Source organism: Mytilus californianus, unplaced genomic scaffold (genome assembly GCF_021869535.1).
Source record: "Mytilus californianus isolate M0D057914Y unplaced genomic scaffold, xbMytCali1.0.p SCAF_3, whole genome shotgun sequence".
NCBI classification, from domain to species: domain Eukaryota; kingdom Metazoa; phylum Mollusca; class Bivalvia; order Mytilida; family Mytilidae; genus Mytilus; species Mytilus californianus.
In genome coordinates this window covers 88,112,313-88,128,229 of record NW_026262679.1, presented here as the reverse complement: position 1 = coordinate 88,128,229, position 15,917 = coordinate 88,112,313, and the positions used below count along the sequence as shown (strand labels likewise).

General features: G+C 30.5%; 1 protein-coding gene across 1 annotated transcript; it reads left to right on the top strand.

Annotated features, from left to right (window-relative positions):
* Positions 1–332: 332 nt before the first annotated feature.
* Positions 333–14,116, top strand: LOC127735328 (coiled-coil domain-containing protein 15-like). The gene is made up of 11 exons (XM_052245480.1): positions 333–511; positions 1,738–1,887; positions 4,659–4,782; positions 5,124–5,182; positions 8,222–8,338; positions 9,433–9,505; positions 10,144–10,248; positions 10,813–11,017; positions 11,990–12,181; positions 12,851–12,999; positions 13,556–14,116. The coding sequence occupies exons 1-11, from the start codon at positions 341–343 to the stop codon at positions 13,603–13,605; spliced, it is 1,395 nt and encodes a 464-aa protein (XP_052101440.1). The 5' UTR covers positions 333–340; the 3' UTR covers positions 13,606–14,116.
* The last annotated feature ends 1,801 nt before the right edge of the window (positions 14,117–15,917 follow it).

Sequence of the window (15,917 nt, the reverse complement as noted above, 5' to 3'; positions counted from 1 at the left end):
ACAATTTATAATACAAAGGGTGGTGTACCTTTAGACCTTAAAACTTAACTATGAAATCTATAACCAGTGGCGGATCCAGAACTTTTCATAAAGGGGGGGCACTAACTGACCTAAGGGGGCCACTCCAGTTATGCTTCCGTGATTCCTTATATATTCAACCAATTTTTTCCCACTAAAGGGGGGACGGGCCCCTATCATTCCCCCCCCCCCCCCCCCCCCCCCCCCCCCGGATGTTTTGTTGTGCTTCTTTACGGTAGTGGATGGTTTGGGGAATTGGCTTGATCGCCAAATTGACCTAGATCAAACATTCAATTGATGTAGACACAAAAAAAGCGTCAAAATGGCGTCTAAAAAGTCCAAAGAAACCTTTACTGTGAAAAATGTCAATAATGGGCTTAGAAAAATATGTAAACCTGTTATCAGTACAGACGTAATGGGTAACAGAAATGTTGAAGTCCGCGCTGTTGGTGCTTGGGTTCAACCAGCAAGCGCTTATTCATCAGAAGCGGTGGTAAGCACTAAAAATCTTGCAAGTCGACATGTCTGATCATGTGGGTGGGTAATCGAATTGTTTTATTTCTTTACATGCTGCTATTATTTAAGCTTTGACGCCACAAGTGCATTTGGCATAGAGCCTTCTTTCTTTTCCATTTCTTTTTTTCTGTTGGTACATGTATTCTTTAATTTCTAATGGTTTCTGTATCTTTTAAATTGTGATGGCTTCTAACAACTGGGAATCCATTTGAACTTCATGCTTTACATTTGGAAGAATTATTTTAGTAAAGATAAGCGAGACTTGCAAAAGGTGCAAATGAATATTCTGTCTGAAAAAAATCCTCTTCCCCCCTCCCCAAGATTACATTGTACCATACCAAAAGGTCGTCCCCCAAGTAAGACTAATTGTCAGGTGAAATTTCATTTCACCAATTAAAAAAAATATGTTAGTGGTTTTCTTACCAACAACTCCTACATTTTTTAAAAAGGTTATTAGGAAAACTTCAAAAATATATCAGTTGCTATACTGTACAGCTACATTGTACATGTAACTCTTAATTTAAATTAATGAGATTTGGTATGATTGCGAATGTCAGAGAACAGCTATGAAACAGAGTCCAAATGATGTGGAATTTAGCAATTATAGTACACTGTATGGCTTCAATAATGAGCAAAATCTATAGTGTATAAACAGCTGTAAAATTTGAAACCATATAAAAACATGTACAGCCTATTAAATTACAAATGTAGGACATGAATGAAACAGGCCTCTACATTATCATTTTTTAACGTGTTCATTATAAATCAAGTTGTCCGACTTCTAAACTCACTGGCTTAAAACAATGTACATTTACAAACTTTGGAGACTTCTAGCTTACCTGATAAAGTTTAACATTTGTTTAATAAGGAAAGTGCTGTGTAAGCATTTAATTTTTTGCTTGCAATATTAATATATAATATCTTTTAATGGCAAAAATCAGGGTTCTCCTTAAGGCACATACATGTAGATGCGTCTTTGTATTGACGCCCAATGTGACAAAAGGGAAAAAAGTTATCATGATTATTGTAGATGTTTGTTGAGATTTATTTGGTCCAGTAAAAATTTAAATTGGTCAGGTAAATGCTTCATCTTTACTGAACCAATTGTCCATTGAAAGTCAAAAGACAGCCGTTTAAAGGTACTGAAATACCTATCGTAATAAGTGTTATTTAAAATATAAGTATAAAGGTTTTTAATTACAGCATGCAGCCCATGAAGAACAGGAAAGAATTCAGAAAATGCAAGAAGAGAAAAATGCTAGACTGAAAAGATTCAGGGAAGACGTCAAACATAGAGTCAGTATGCTGGAAAAGGCAAAAAGGCAGCAACAGCAAGACAACACAATTAAAGCTGTAAGTTTGGTATTACAAATGTAATGCAGTTGATATTTGTTAAAAATATTGTATTAGAATAATAAAAAGTATGCAGTGTTCTAGGATTTTTATACATTTGCAACTTTCCACGGGAAAGTTGGTATCAAAAATTCACTTTCCCACAAGTTTAATGAACTTTCCCTTAATTTTATACTATTTTGAAAATGTTTTCATAATTTTATTATTCCTTTTAATGCATGTTTATGCATGTAGTTCAATTTGAAATTATGAACTAAAATGTTATTTCCTTTGAAATTAATTAGTTTGTCTAACTAGCTTGTGATTGTGTTGATAATTCAATATCATGTTCATCTAGATATACAAAACATTTGATGGAATATATAAATTTTATTTTGAAATATATTAATTTTAGTTTGACACATGTCTATTTGTGACATTACATCAGTAATTCAAATGTATTGGCACAAAATAGTGATAATATTACAAGCAAAAAATCACGAATTTGAGATCCGGATATTAAATCTTTTACCGTTTGCATTCCGGATATTAATTTTTTGAGTCTAGATCAGATGGATGCTTAAAATGGCGGATTTTCCTTGCTTAGCTAGCAAGCGTATTTATGACGGTGATCACGAAACACGTGCTCACGTTTCTGAGATTCTCTCCCCTAGACTTTAGAACCCCTGCATGATTTACACCAACAACAATGATCTTGCTTTGAGACTTTGATTGAAATAAAAGAATACAATTGTTTCATCGACCGTTTGATCTGCATGAATAGGAAGTTTCTGTAATTTAATTTTACTTGCCCACGGACAACAAAGGTTTGAATTTCCACTTTCCCGTGACCTAAATCAACTTGCCATGGGTGACGGGAAATGGGAATTCTAGAACACTGGTATGATTAATTGTGTTTAACAACTTTCATGTATGAATGTACAATTCAAGTATGTACTCTAGATCTGTTCTAAAGTTTAATTGCCAGCATTGTTGACAGAAGTGATCACATTTTGTATTTTTACTGAATTTGATTACTTTTTACTATACTATACAGTACTAGTGTTCCAGCTAGAATTTGAACATAGATGGGCATGTATATAAAAAAATGGACACTTTAGCTGCATTCACCCATAAAAAGGTACATGGTATTTGTATTTTGAACTAAAATACATGTAATACACACTCAAACTCATTTAATATACAATGCAAATCCTTGATCATATCTTTCTGAATAAAGCAGAAAGATATGATCAGTGTTCATTATATAAACAAAAATTTGAATAACTGGCTTATTAACTGCCAATAGATATACAATGTATGTTTGCATAAGTGTTCTGTGTCATTATGCCACAGTGAGGAAAAGAGTTTGTTTGAAAACAAACTAAAGCTTTTTGGTTAATATCTCTTAAACTATACATGAACTAAATAGAAAGAAGCTGATAGGGGGAAAATACAGCACAAGTTCTGTCTACCCTGAAAATTTTAGAAAAATCTATCCACCTGTTTTACAGTTATAGCCCTTGAAATGTTTTACTTATTTGACATTTCCTTGTCATTATTTCATAAACTATAGGACACATTTTAAAAGTGTACAATTGCAAAAAGGAACAGCAAGACAAGATGAATCTATCCTGAATATTGGAGAAATTGGGCATGCTTTTGAGTTATTGCCCCAGAAATAATAATTTTTGCAGTTTTTGACTGGAAACGTGAAAAATATAGGAGCTACATGTATGTTAAAAGTGTACTGTAAGTGCAAAAGGTTCAGCATGACAAGATGTGTCTACCCTGAAATTTGGAGAAAATTTATTGACCTGTTAAGTGCTTTGGAGTGAATGCCCCTGCAATAGTTTTTTGCAGATTTTGACTGTTATTTAAAAAAAAATATAGGAGATAGTTTAAAAGCGTAATTGCAAAATTATCATCACATCATAACCAGAATCTATATATATATTAACCCTGAAAATTTTAGAAAAATCTTTTCTTTTTTTTTTTTCGTTATTGCCCCCCGAAGTGCCTTTATATATTTTTTGAATATTTCATGTTTTGCGACTTCCTCGAGTATCTGTATTACTATTTCAATATAGAAAAGTTTCCACTTTTGCCTACCACACAACACAATATAAAGTAATTTTAGATTTTAGAGTGGCTAGTGCCTGCTTACACCCACCAGAATCCACCCCTGTACAAATTGTCAACATTCTCCAATCAGACAATATACATGTCCGTGTCCACACATCCATCATTTAATATATACATCTACATGTACATGTGTAGATGTCTAGATGAATAAGTTATATTTAAGTATTGAACAGCTGGGAATGATCTTAATAATGGAAATAGAAATAACAGGCACAAGTTAGGTTTGAATGTAGCCAGCTGTTGTACAATTACTTTTGTTGTCTTCAAATACTTGTGTTCACTGTTTTATTTGATTCAAGGGCACTAATGAGTTTCATGTAGACAAAACACCTGTCAGGCATTCCAAATTATAAGCCTGGCATCTTTAATAAGTATTTATTCCATTTGTTTGTAACTAAAAGAATTGCTATAACCAAAATTTTTTCAAATATTTATTTATTCATTTAATATGCGCATATTCTTCATGTTTGAAAATAATCATGGAAACATTTAATGCAGTAAAATATTAAAAAATGAAATAGCATGTATCAGACTTGTCAGATACAGAAAGAAAATTAACCTTTTTTCATTGTTCATTGGTCAACATTGTTTTTCACTTTGGACAAAAAAACTTGTTCTTTATTTATGGAGTGCATTGTATATTACAGGTTCAACATGAACATAAAGTTGTAAGACAAAGTGCTTTTGGTGATATGGCTCATCGGAAAGATAGCTGTCTTGTTAGAAAGGATAATACTTCATTGGGAATGAGGCCAAAGTCAGCTCCAGATGGTAATATATTTTGTATATTGGAAACTTATGTTGTAAAAAATGCTGCAAAGTTAATGATTTTATGTCCTGCAGTTAACAGTTCAAAATTTAAGAGCTACTTTACAGATATTTTTTTTCACTTTATGATTATAAGATTTCCAGTTGCGTTAACAATGCATAATGTGGACTTTTAGAAAAAAGTAAAATCAACAGATATTTTTAATTACTAAAACATATTAAGGTATGTTCTTTTCTAATCTGAATGAAAGGAAAATAAAATTCTTCTTCTTGTAGTTGATGCATGTATATGTAACTTTAATATTTTGTCAATGAAATGTGTTTCATTTAATATGTTTACATAGGGAGAAGACTGCAAGATGATGGCACAGATTATAGAGCTTTCTGTGATCAGACAAATGAGGTAATTATATATATATATATACAAGATTTCACATTTAATCAAACATTTTTGTATTGAAGATTAGATGTTTTAAATACCACTAAGAGCAGATAAATTCATTCAGATATATATTATTGAAATCTTGTGGTATGTTGTACATTGTATTACTATAGAGGAAAAAGAAGACAATTTTTTGCATAATTTACTTGATAAGCCTGAAATTAAGGTCCTTAAATCATAAATGCATCACAACTTCATAGATGTTCTAAACATATTAACAATTAGAATTCTTGTCAAATACATTATTATACACATAATAACTGTTAACAAGTTAATTGTCTCCCAAGTCACCAACTATTTCATGAGGCGAAAAAAAGTATTACTATAGAGGAAAAAGAAGACAATTTTTTGCATAATTTACTTGATAAGCCTGAAATTAAGGTCCTTAAATCATAAATGCATCACAACTTCATAGATGTTCTAAACATATTAACAATTAGAATTCTTGTCAAATACATTATTATACACATAATAACTGTTAACAAGTTAATTGTCTCCCAAGTCACCAACTATTTCATGAGGCGAAAAAAAGTAACAGGTTAATAGTCTTTTTACAGGAAAATGTTTGCTTCCAGTAAAAAGTTCATATCCAGTAAATAGCTTGTCTTTTTGAAATAATTTTGTAAAAATAATAAAGTTATTCGTCTATAAATAAATCTGAATTCTTGAACTGAATGGTTACAGTGCACATTTTTATACGACCGCAAAAATTTTGCGGTCGTATATTGGTATGACATTGGTATAGCGTCGTCGTCCGAAGACACATTAGTTTTCGCACTATAACTTTAGTTTAAGTGAATGGATCTCTATGAAATTTTACCACAAAAGGAAGGTTGGGATTGATTTTGGGGGTTATGGTACCAACAGTTAAGGAAAAAGGGGCCAAAAATAAGCATTTTTGTAACTTCCAGACAATAACTTGTGTGTAAGTGTATGGATCTCTCTGACATTGTACCACAAGGTTCCATATCACTAAAGGGAGGCTGGAATTGATTTTGGGGGTAATTGCCTCAAAATTTTAGGAATTAGGGGCCAAAAAAAGGGCAAGAAACAAGCATTTTTCTAGTTTCATGACAATAACTTGTGTTCAAGTGTATGGATCTCTGAAATTGTACTGCAAGGTACCATACCACAAAGGGAAGGCTGGGATTGATGATGGGGGTAATTGCCTCAATATTTTAGGAATTGGAGGCCAAAAAGGGGCAAAAAACAAGCATTTTTCTAGTTCCAGGACAATAACTTGTGTGTAAGTTTATGAATCTTTCTGAAATTGTACTACAAGGTTCCATATCACAAAGGGAAAGCTGGGTTTGAGTTTGGGGGTAATTGCCCTAAACGTTTAGGAATTTGGGGCTAAAAAGGGGCCAAAAAACACATTTTTCTAGTTTCCCGACAATAACTTGTGTTCAAGTGTATGGATCTCTCTGAAATTGTACTGCAAGGTACCATACCACAAAGGGAAGGCTGGGATTGAGTTTGGGGGTGATGAATCATAAGGGGGTTCAAAAAATTTGGGGGGGGATTTTTTTTTTTTCCCTTTTTTTTTTCTTTTAAAATTTTCCATTTTAAGTTGGTTATTTCTGATTTATATTTAAAAGCAAATAATAATGATATGGTAGGAGATACACACCAAACAGGATGTGTAAATTATTATATAATAAGTATTGTGCAATAGCAAGAAATTTTCAATTGCACAAGAAATCTTCAATTGCACAGTATTACGCAATAGCAAGAAATATCCAATAGCACAATATCACGCAATAGCAAGAAATTGTCAATTGTACAGTATTGCGCAATAGCAAGAAATATTCAATTGCACAGTATTGTGCAAAAGAAGATACTTCGTATAAATTGCTTATTTCTTGACCAATTTCAATGGGGTTTTATTCTTGAATTCTTGGGGTTCTTTAATATGCTGAATCTAACCGTGTATTAAGTCTTTGGATTTTGGGCCCCGTTTTTAAATTGGTCCACATTGAAGTCCAAAGGGTCCAAAATTAAACTTTGTTTGATGTCATCAAAAATGAATATATGGGATTCTTTGATATGCCGAATCTAACCGTGTATTTAGATTCTTAATTTTTGGTTCCGTTTTCAAATTGGTCTACATTAAGGTCCAAAGGGTCCAAAATTAAACCTAGTTTGATTTTAACAAAAATTGAATTCTTAGGGTTCTTTGATATGCTGAATCTAAACATGTATTTAGATTTTTGATTATGGGCCCAGTTTTCAAGTTAGTCCAAATCAGGGTCCAAAATTAAACTTTGTTTGATTTCAACAAAAATTGAATATATGGGATTCTTTGATATGCTGAATCTAACCATGTATTTAGATTTTTGATTTTTGGGCCCCGTTATCAACTTTGTCCACATTGAGGTCAAAAGGGTCCAAAATTATACTTTGTTTGATTTCATCAAAAATTGAATTCTTGGGGTTCTTTGATATGCTGAATCTAACCATGTATTTAGATTTTGGATATTGGACCATAATAGGTGAATGTCCAATTTAGAATTTTTAAGTTCTTAGACCACATTCATTATGTGTCAGAAACCTATGCTGTGTCAAATATTTAATCACAATCCAAATTCAGAGCTGTATCAAGCTTGGATGTTGTGTCCATACTTGCCCCAACTGTTCAGGGTTCGACCTCTGCGGTCGTATCAAGCTGCGCCCTGCGGAGCATTTTATTATGGTTGAAATAAAATATCAAACTTAGTTTTCCAACAGTCCTTATATTTTAAACTTGACATTAAGCGGTGAATGAAATTGTCATTAAGTATCTTGGATTGTGTTATTGTCTATGTTTCAGTCTTTAGATAAAACAGTGTTAACTACAAAAATAGAAATAAAATAATGACAAATCAATGATTAGTTTTGATTTATTAATTAATAGATATCTGTAAAAATTGGAAATTTGATCAGTTATCATTATCAATTTAGTTTCAAAATTTATCTTTTGTCATGTTGGAACTATCTATATTAAGGAATAATTTTTTTCAGGTTCATAAACTAACAAACCAAGCAAGAAGACAGTTGGCAAAGAAACAAATAATTACTGATGATTTCATGGCAGATGATTTACCTGGAGGTGTATGGAAAGTTTCAAGTACAAGAGATGTAAGACTAACAAAAAATATTTGTGATCAGAAAAAATCAGATTAAACATTTGTCAAACCTTCATGGAATAGTAAGAAGAATAAGAATAAGAATATTTATTGAATCCAATTAAAGGGCCCATTTCCGAGCATATACATATATATATAGTATTAATTATATAGTAATTTTTAAGATATATTTCATTAAAAATAAATGATTAAATAACTATACTCCATACCAGATGGTGTTTGAAAATAAATAAAATAGAATATTAGCCCTCTCTAATACATAAAAATAAAATCACTACTACATGTATATTTAGTTAGTTACTGGAATGAAAATTTTCTCTTATTTCAAAACAAGTACTTATAAATCTTGACACTGACATATTAACATTTTCAGACTCACATGACATTAACCAAATAAATTGTTCATACTTTGTAATATAAGGGAAGTTTTTACATTGAATGCATGCTTCATTAAGTATAAAATTTAAAAACATCTTCAAAAGATTTTTGAAGATGTTTTTAAATTTAAAATAAGTAAAATAAGAATAGTATGAAACTCAAACAGAAGGTTTTTTTCTAATTTAATTTTAATTTTAATTTTTTATTTTTCCATATTTAACTATTAGAATGTAAAAACTTCATGGATTTTATGAAACTGTGTAAGAAGCTTTTTATGATTAAGAGATATTGTCTGATGCAAAATTTCTCCTTATTTTACTGATAAATCGACTTTTTTTGGCAGTTATTATTAAGGTAGTCTGGGATTAAATATTTAAGACAACATAACTTTGTCTAACCTTTATGGAATGTTATGAAACTTGGACAGAATTTACTTCAATATCAAAATAACAACTGAAGAAATATTTTATTCTTGTTTAATTTTTTATGTGTTTTACTGATAAAGTGGACTTAGTTTTTGGCAGCCAACATTACACTTTTACTCTTAGAGCAGTAATAGTAGGCACCAAAGAGTTCCTCCAAACCCTTTACAATTTGTTTCACTTTGAATATTTATTTAATTTGGACTTTTTGGACCAAAAGACTTTTAAAGCATAGTCATGCAATGTATCTATACATTTTGGTTGACTAATGTTGTTTATGTTACAGCACCCTGCTTCCAGAAGTACAGCTGATCCTGAAGTATTTGATATAGAAGATAGCGAGTCTTTAGATTTACAAGGTAAAATATATATTAATGAGCCATGGTGTACAAACTCCTGTACATGTTTTTTTGTTGATTTTACAAGATTTAGCATCTAATAATTTGCTATAAAAGGTATTGTTTTGTTTTTAAGACATTTTATGTTTTCCTATACGTAGGCATTTTGCTTTCCTCATACACTGATTTAAAGTAAGTGAGTAGTTATGATAATACATAAGAATTGAGACATGATTGCAGGCAAATGTGACTACTTAAAAGAACATTTGTGTTTTATTATGTTTTTTACCTTGTTTTTCTTATAGTACATTTATTTTATGAAAAGGGGGTGGGGTCTCTAAAATTTGAGGAAATAATAATGAGGAACCATTATTTCTTAAAAACACAGTAGGCTTTCATAATGCCTAATATTTGTTGGGACTATTAAGCACATGATAAAATTTAAGTGACATTGGATCGCGGATTTATTTGATACTTTGGTGCTATACAAAAACAATACCTATGATTCAACCTATCAATAATTATTCTAAAGCTTAATTATTTTATAGTTTGACTATACAGATTGTATCAAGTTCAAGTCAAGTAAAGGGTTATTTTTTTATAAAAAGCAGTGTTATAAAGACATTGAATTTAAAACTATTTGTACACTGTGTTGACAGATGAGGAAAAAGAAAATATAGAAACAAGTAGGTTGAAGGTTGTCCACTTTGATAAGGAACCAAGTAAAGGAGAAACAAGAGAAGAGAGGATTAGCAGAAAAAGTGGTAAAATTGTATTTTGTCTAGTAGTATTGTTATAAATAAAATACAGAAGTTTTTTACAATAATGAGAAAATTTGCATAAATATAACCTTTAACATAAACTAGTGTGTTTGATCTTAAATTTTGCTGTTACACAAATGTATAAGGAGTTATGACAAAAGCTTTGTAATAAGCTCATGTAATAATATGATAGCCAATCAACCAAAGGATGAAGATGTAAATTATTTAACTTTAATGCATTGTACAACCTTCAACTATGTGCAAAACCCATACCATATAGTATGTGTGACAAACTGTAAAACAATTCAAAAGAGAAAATCACAGGCCTGATTTATGCTAAAAATATCAAACGAAATACAAATATAGCCAATAACCTCTACAATAACCACTAGATTTCATTATTTAAACACGGATACACAAATTTCAATATATTATCTTTTAATACATTTGTACTTCATTAAAACCTTAACAGATAGCTGTATATAAATAGCAGTAATTAGCATATATATATATCTAATAAGGGATAATCACCACAGAAATATAAAATATTCATTGTTTCTCTTTCAGCAACAACGTGTAAAGGAACACAAGTTATGAGGAATGTTCCGAGAGTCAAGCAGGTACCTAATATTTACAATGGGGTTCAGTCTGAGGAAGAAAAAAGACGACAGAAAAGTGAACATGCAACATACAGACGACTATTTATGGATTTAGAGAGAGAACAAGTTAAAGAAAATATTAGACGTCAGGAACACAGGAAAAGAATATTGAAGTAATTTGTTTGAATAACAGAAATGAAAAATGTTTTTATTTGTGAGATGCTTATATGTCATGGATTTTCAAAACCACACATTTTAATATTTAATGGAATTCGTGTTTTCCATGAACTATTTTATGCTTAAAGTTTGAAAACAAATTTAAAAACTAACAAATCAATGGTGTTTCAAAAACACAAATATTCAAATTCATGAATAATAGTACTTTAACTTTATATTTATTTTATCATATTTTGTGTTTACCTGGAAGACAAAGAACTTGTTAAGTACAGCAAATAATGCTAATAGATCAACATCTTTTAGTCTTATAATATTAAGGAAAGTGATGTGAAAGAAGTAAAGTTTTGCAATACAGAGTCACACATGCTGAGCACTATAATGATGTTCCAGAAACATTTTATATCTAAATATTGCTCCAAATGCTGCTGTTTTGTGCTGTACATATTAAACATTTTTTTTAAAACAACCAAAAATTTAAAAGGTGATAAAAAATCACAGCTTTTATTATATCAAAACTTGCCATGGGATAGCTTTTGAAAAAACTAAATCTCTCTTCTTAAATTTCGGTAGCATCATTTGTATGCAACATTTCCTAAAATCGTAGTAGATTGTCTAGTATCTTTGTCTATTTTTATATAAATTACATTAATAAATGCACAATGTATTCTTTCTGAATTGACAGTAATTTAAAATGATCTGAGTTAGAAAACTTATTTAGATGCTAAATATAAAGATTTCCGTGTTTGAAAGTAGAAAGGGCTTTATAGTCAATGGTTCCATGAAATTGTTGTGGTTTCTTAAATATTATTGGATGAGGGAAAACATGAAAGCCAGTCTTGACATTATAGCACATCTCATTAAGGAAATGATCTCTGATTATTTTTTTTTTTAAATATTTTTTTTCGGGGTAGGTGCAGAATTTTTTTGGTTATTCTTGTGGTGTGTAAAAATATTTTGTTTTATTTTAGATTAAAAAAGGATAAGGAAGAAGAAAGAAAGATGCAAGAAACTGCAGCAAAGGATTTAATAGAACCAAGAGATCCTCTAACAGGAGAATCAGCTCTAGAACTATTAGTACGTGAAATAGAGGAACATAAATATGTACGCCAAAAAGTACAAGAAAATGAACAGAGAATCAGAAAACAGAGAGAAATGGAAAGGTATAAATTTTAGACACATCTTTAATAAATAGAAACTAAACTTCAATTCATTGGTCCAGGTGGACTAACACTATCAAACAAATAAAGCAAATAAGAAGTTTATATATTTAAAAAGAGGGATAGGGTCAACCCCTAATAGTCAATTGGAAGATATGAAAGTTCTTACATACTTGTAAGAGTCATTTGGTGAAGAGTTGTCTCATTGGCAATCATACCATATCTCGTTTTTTATATTAGGTGATCTAGCTTTAGTTTGTCCATCTGCAGATTAGTTCTGTTGTAACATGTGCCAGAGTTAATATAATAGGCTCAATTAGCGTTTTGTAAACAAGATTTTTTATTCCTATATAAGAATAATATTCAATAAATTAAAATGATGAAAGGTATAGCCTTAAATATTAGACGGTATGTAGCATATTCATTCTTAGTGTTACATTGTATTGAGGTTTGAGATATTTTTACTTTTTTAGTGATATCTTAAATGATGATAAAAGAATATTTTAAAAAGGAGAAAATATGATATCCTAAGCAAGTGTCCGTGTTTGTTTTAGAAGCAATTTTGTTCCTTCAGTTAATACCAGTCAATAAATTATTTTTGTAAGAAGTTAAATATTCTACAAACATGATGGCAAACATTTATTTTTATTACAAGATTTTTTCTCTTTACAGATTTGTGGAAGCATTAAAACATCAGTTAAAAGAAAGGATAGGAATTAGAGGGAAGCTTCTCCCAGCTATGTGTTGTTGTGGAGAAACTCTATGGGATACAAACCCTGATACATGTGCCAATAATTGTGTATTTTATAAAAATCATAAAGGTCAATAGTTTTGATACAGTTATAAAAATATTCATATTGTTTTACAATCAAATTATTTACTATAAAATAAAAAAACATTTAAAAAAAATATGGGAAGTTTATAACAACACCATTCATAGTAATAATATTTCCTAATAGTTGTAAATATTGGTATACATCATATATTTAAGTCTCTGAATACGAAACAGTAATGTTCATGTCTCTTATTACCAAACAACATTTTGTATGAATATTTTGCTTGCTTGATTTAAAAAAAAATTAATTCACAGTACTTGATAGAATATGAAAAGTTATCACTACCCTTAAAATCAGTAGGTACAGAAAGACTTAATAAGAATTACAGGTCAACAAGACAAATAGAATACATAATTAAAAGAAGTTCTATATTTTAACAGTTGTTTAAAGCACTTCAGCATTTAGCCAAATTTCATTTTCATCAAAATCAAGATAGCACACCCACCCCATACACTCAACTTACAAAAATTTCTTCTTGCATTTGTGTATTGTAACATCTGTGATATCAATAATAATTTCTACTTTTACTTTTACCTTTCAGCTTATGCCAAAGCACTGCAATCATTGCTAGCATCATGTGAAATAGATTAGCTGAAATTTACAATCCATAAAAAATGACAATAGACATTATGCACGAACCTTCAAAAAAAGCAGATCAAGGTTGAAAGTCCTGAGTTCTTGGAATTAAGCAAGGGATAAAGAGTAATCAAGAAAAGATGATAAGAACATTCTACACAAGCAAGGAACAATCACTTTATCTGTAAATGTTACCATTCAAAAGCCTGTTATGTGGAAAGAATTATTTTGATGGAAATGTATGCAGTGTGAACAATATGAATACAATTCAAAAAGACTATTCATGATCCATATGTTTAATTTTATATGAATATTTCAAAGTATAAGTACAATTTTTTTTCAATATTTTGAAATTTATGTTTTTTAACTTTAGAAGCTTATTTTTATTTGATCCTTTATGAAAAAAAAAAATACATATATGGTTCCTCTTTATTTTAGTATCTTTACAGCAATTATATGTTTGTTTTAGTTGTTAAAAGTATCTGTGATAAATATTTTATATCAGTAAAATATGGAAATAAAAAAGATGTTTATCTATTGTCCAGCCACACTGGGAAGGAGGGGTATTGTAATAGCCTAGAACGATTTGTTACTGGTCACACTGTTTGAACATAACTTTACCGAGACTGTTACTGAAAATTCAGAAATTACTGCGTGCATTTATTATTGCAATTTTTTAAGGATTAACAAAAGTTTGAGTTTAATAATTTTGATTTAAGGAAAAGCTTTATACATATATATGTATCCTATATCAGAGTTCTTATTATTGCGATACTCAAGGAGTCACATTATTAATAAAAACATCGCATTAATTTCTGAATTTACAGTATCTGAAAGCTTTCATACTTGATACGATTGTTTGTCATCAGTTGCAGTAGATGATACCATACTGCCATTCTGATTTGACCATTTTTGTTGGGAGTTTTATGACCTAATGACACCTTGTTTACACTTTTCCCAGATACCATAAATGTAGCACATAAACAACTTGTTAATATAACTTCTTACAGACTCAAAATTGTCATCATGTGTAGTATGTTTCTTAATTTTAGTTCATTTACATGTTTTGGAGTTTAGTATGACGTCCATTTTCACTGAACTAGTACACATTTTTGTTTAGGGGCCAGCTGAAGCCCACCTCTGGTAGCGGGATTTTCTTGCTGTGTTGAAGACTCATTGGTGGCCTTCAGCTGTTTTCTGCTCTTCGGATGGGTTGTTGTCTCTTTGACACATTCCCCATTTCCATTCTCAATTTTATATTATGGATTACAAATGTGTCCAGTTTTGTGATTGGATAACTACAGAGATGTCAGTATATTCTAGCCTTTACTGATGTCGCTTGGAGACAAAAGGGGAATAATTATATTTTAGAATTTTATGTTACCAGTAAATTCCGGATTGTCATGCTTTTACAGCATTTGTTTGGTTATCAGTGTCTTTGAGTATTGACAAACAGTTGTGACAAGGACTAATTATAAAATGAAGAGTAATATTAAAAATTCGATGAATATGTATTAATACATATAACCGAGTTTCTTTGCCTCTAAAATTCATTTTACAAACAAAGACGCATTTACAAGAGAAATTACAAAAATATTCTTGAATTTTTTACACAAACAGTTACTCAACATAGTTTAATTGTTTATGGAAAATGTTGTGAAGAATTTTATTTTATTTCCTTTTGTGTTTTCATGTGTGACTGGCTTATTCTTTAAGACTTTTTATTCCCCAAGTCTATTATGAAATGAATATCAAGAGATGCCTCCCGTACTCCACGGATTTGAATATTTCAGGACTCAAAATTAATTGGGGGTAAAATTTCAGTAGTCTCACATTCAGTGTTTTTATTCTTATTCCCTGAGCCAAAGCCTGAAAGGTCACATTATATTCCCAGAGACCTAAATAACATATAATATTCTTTATACTTAATGCCCTAGTGATTAGAATTTTTGCATGACTTCATATGGAAAAAACTGCAATTTTATCACTTGATTCTTTTAATTATGAGAAAATCTGAGAAGCAGGACAATATTTGAAATGTAGAAAAAGTGATGCATGTCTGTCATACAGGGATCACCTCAATTCATGATTAAGTGATCAATGTTAAGTTTTCTAGGTCAGGTCGTGTGTCTCAAAATATTACAAAAAACCATAAGCTACTACCGGTATTAGGTTTTTTAACGACCTTGACTTCCTTAAGGGTCTTGCACTGTCAGTTAACTATACGCAATGGATTTAACCATTTTTGTCTTGCTAAGAATGTGAGACATAGGGATAACTGTCGAGTGGATATCAGAATGTGAGTTCTTATTATTGAGATACTCACT

Excerpts from the sequence above, each read along its gene's own strand:
- LOC127735328 (XM_052245480.1), top strand. The coding sequence starts at position 341 with ATGGCGTCTAAAAAGTCCAAAGAAACCTTTACTGTGAAAAATGTCAAT. Across the intron at positions 512-1,737 it reads CTTATTCATCAGAAGCGGTG|CATGCAGCCCATGAAGAACA; the intron begins GTAAGCACTAAA and ends TTTTAATTACAG. Across the intron at positions 10,249-10,812 it reads GAGGATTAGCAGAAAAAGTG|CAACAACGTGTAAAGGAACA; the intron begins GTAAAATTGTAT and ends TTTCTCTTTCAG.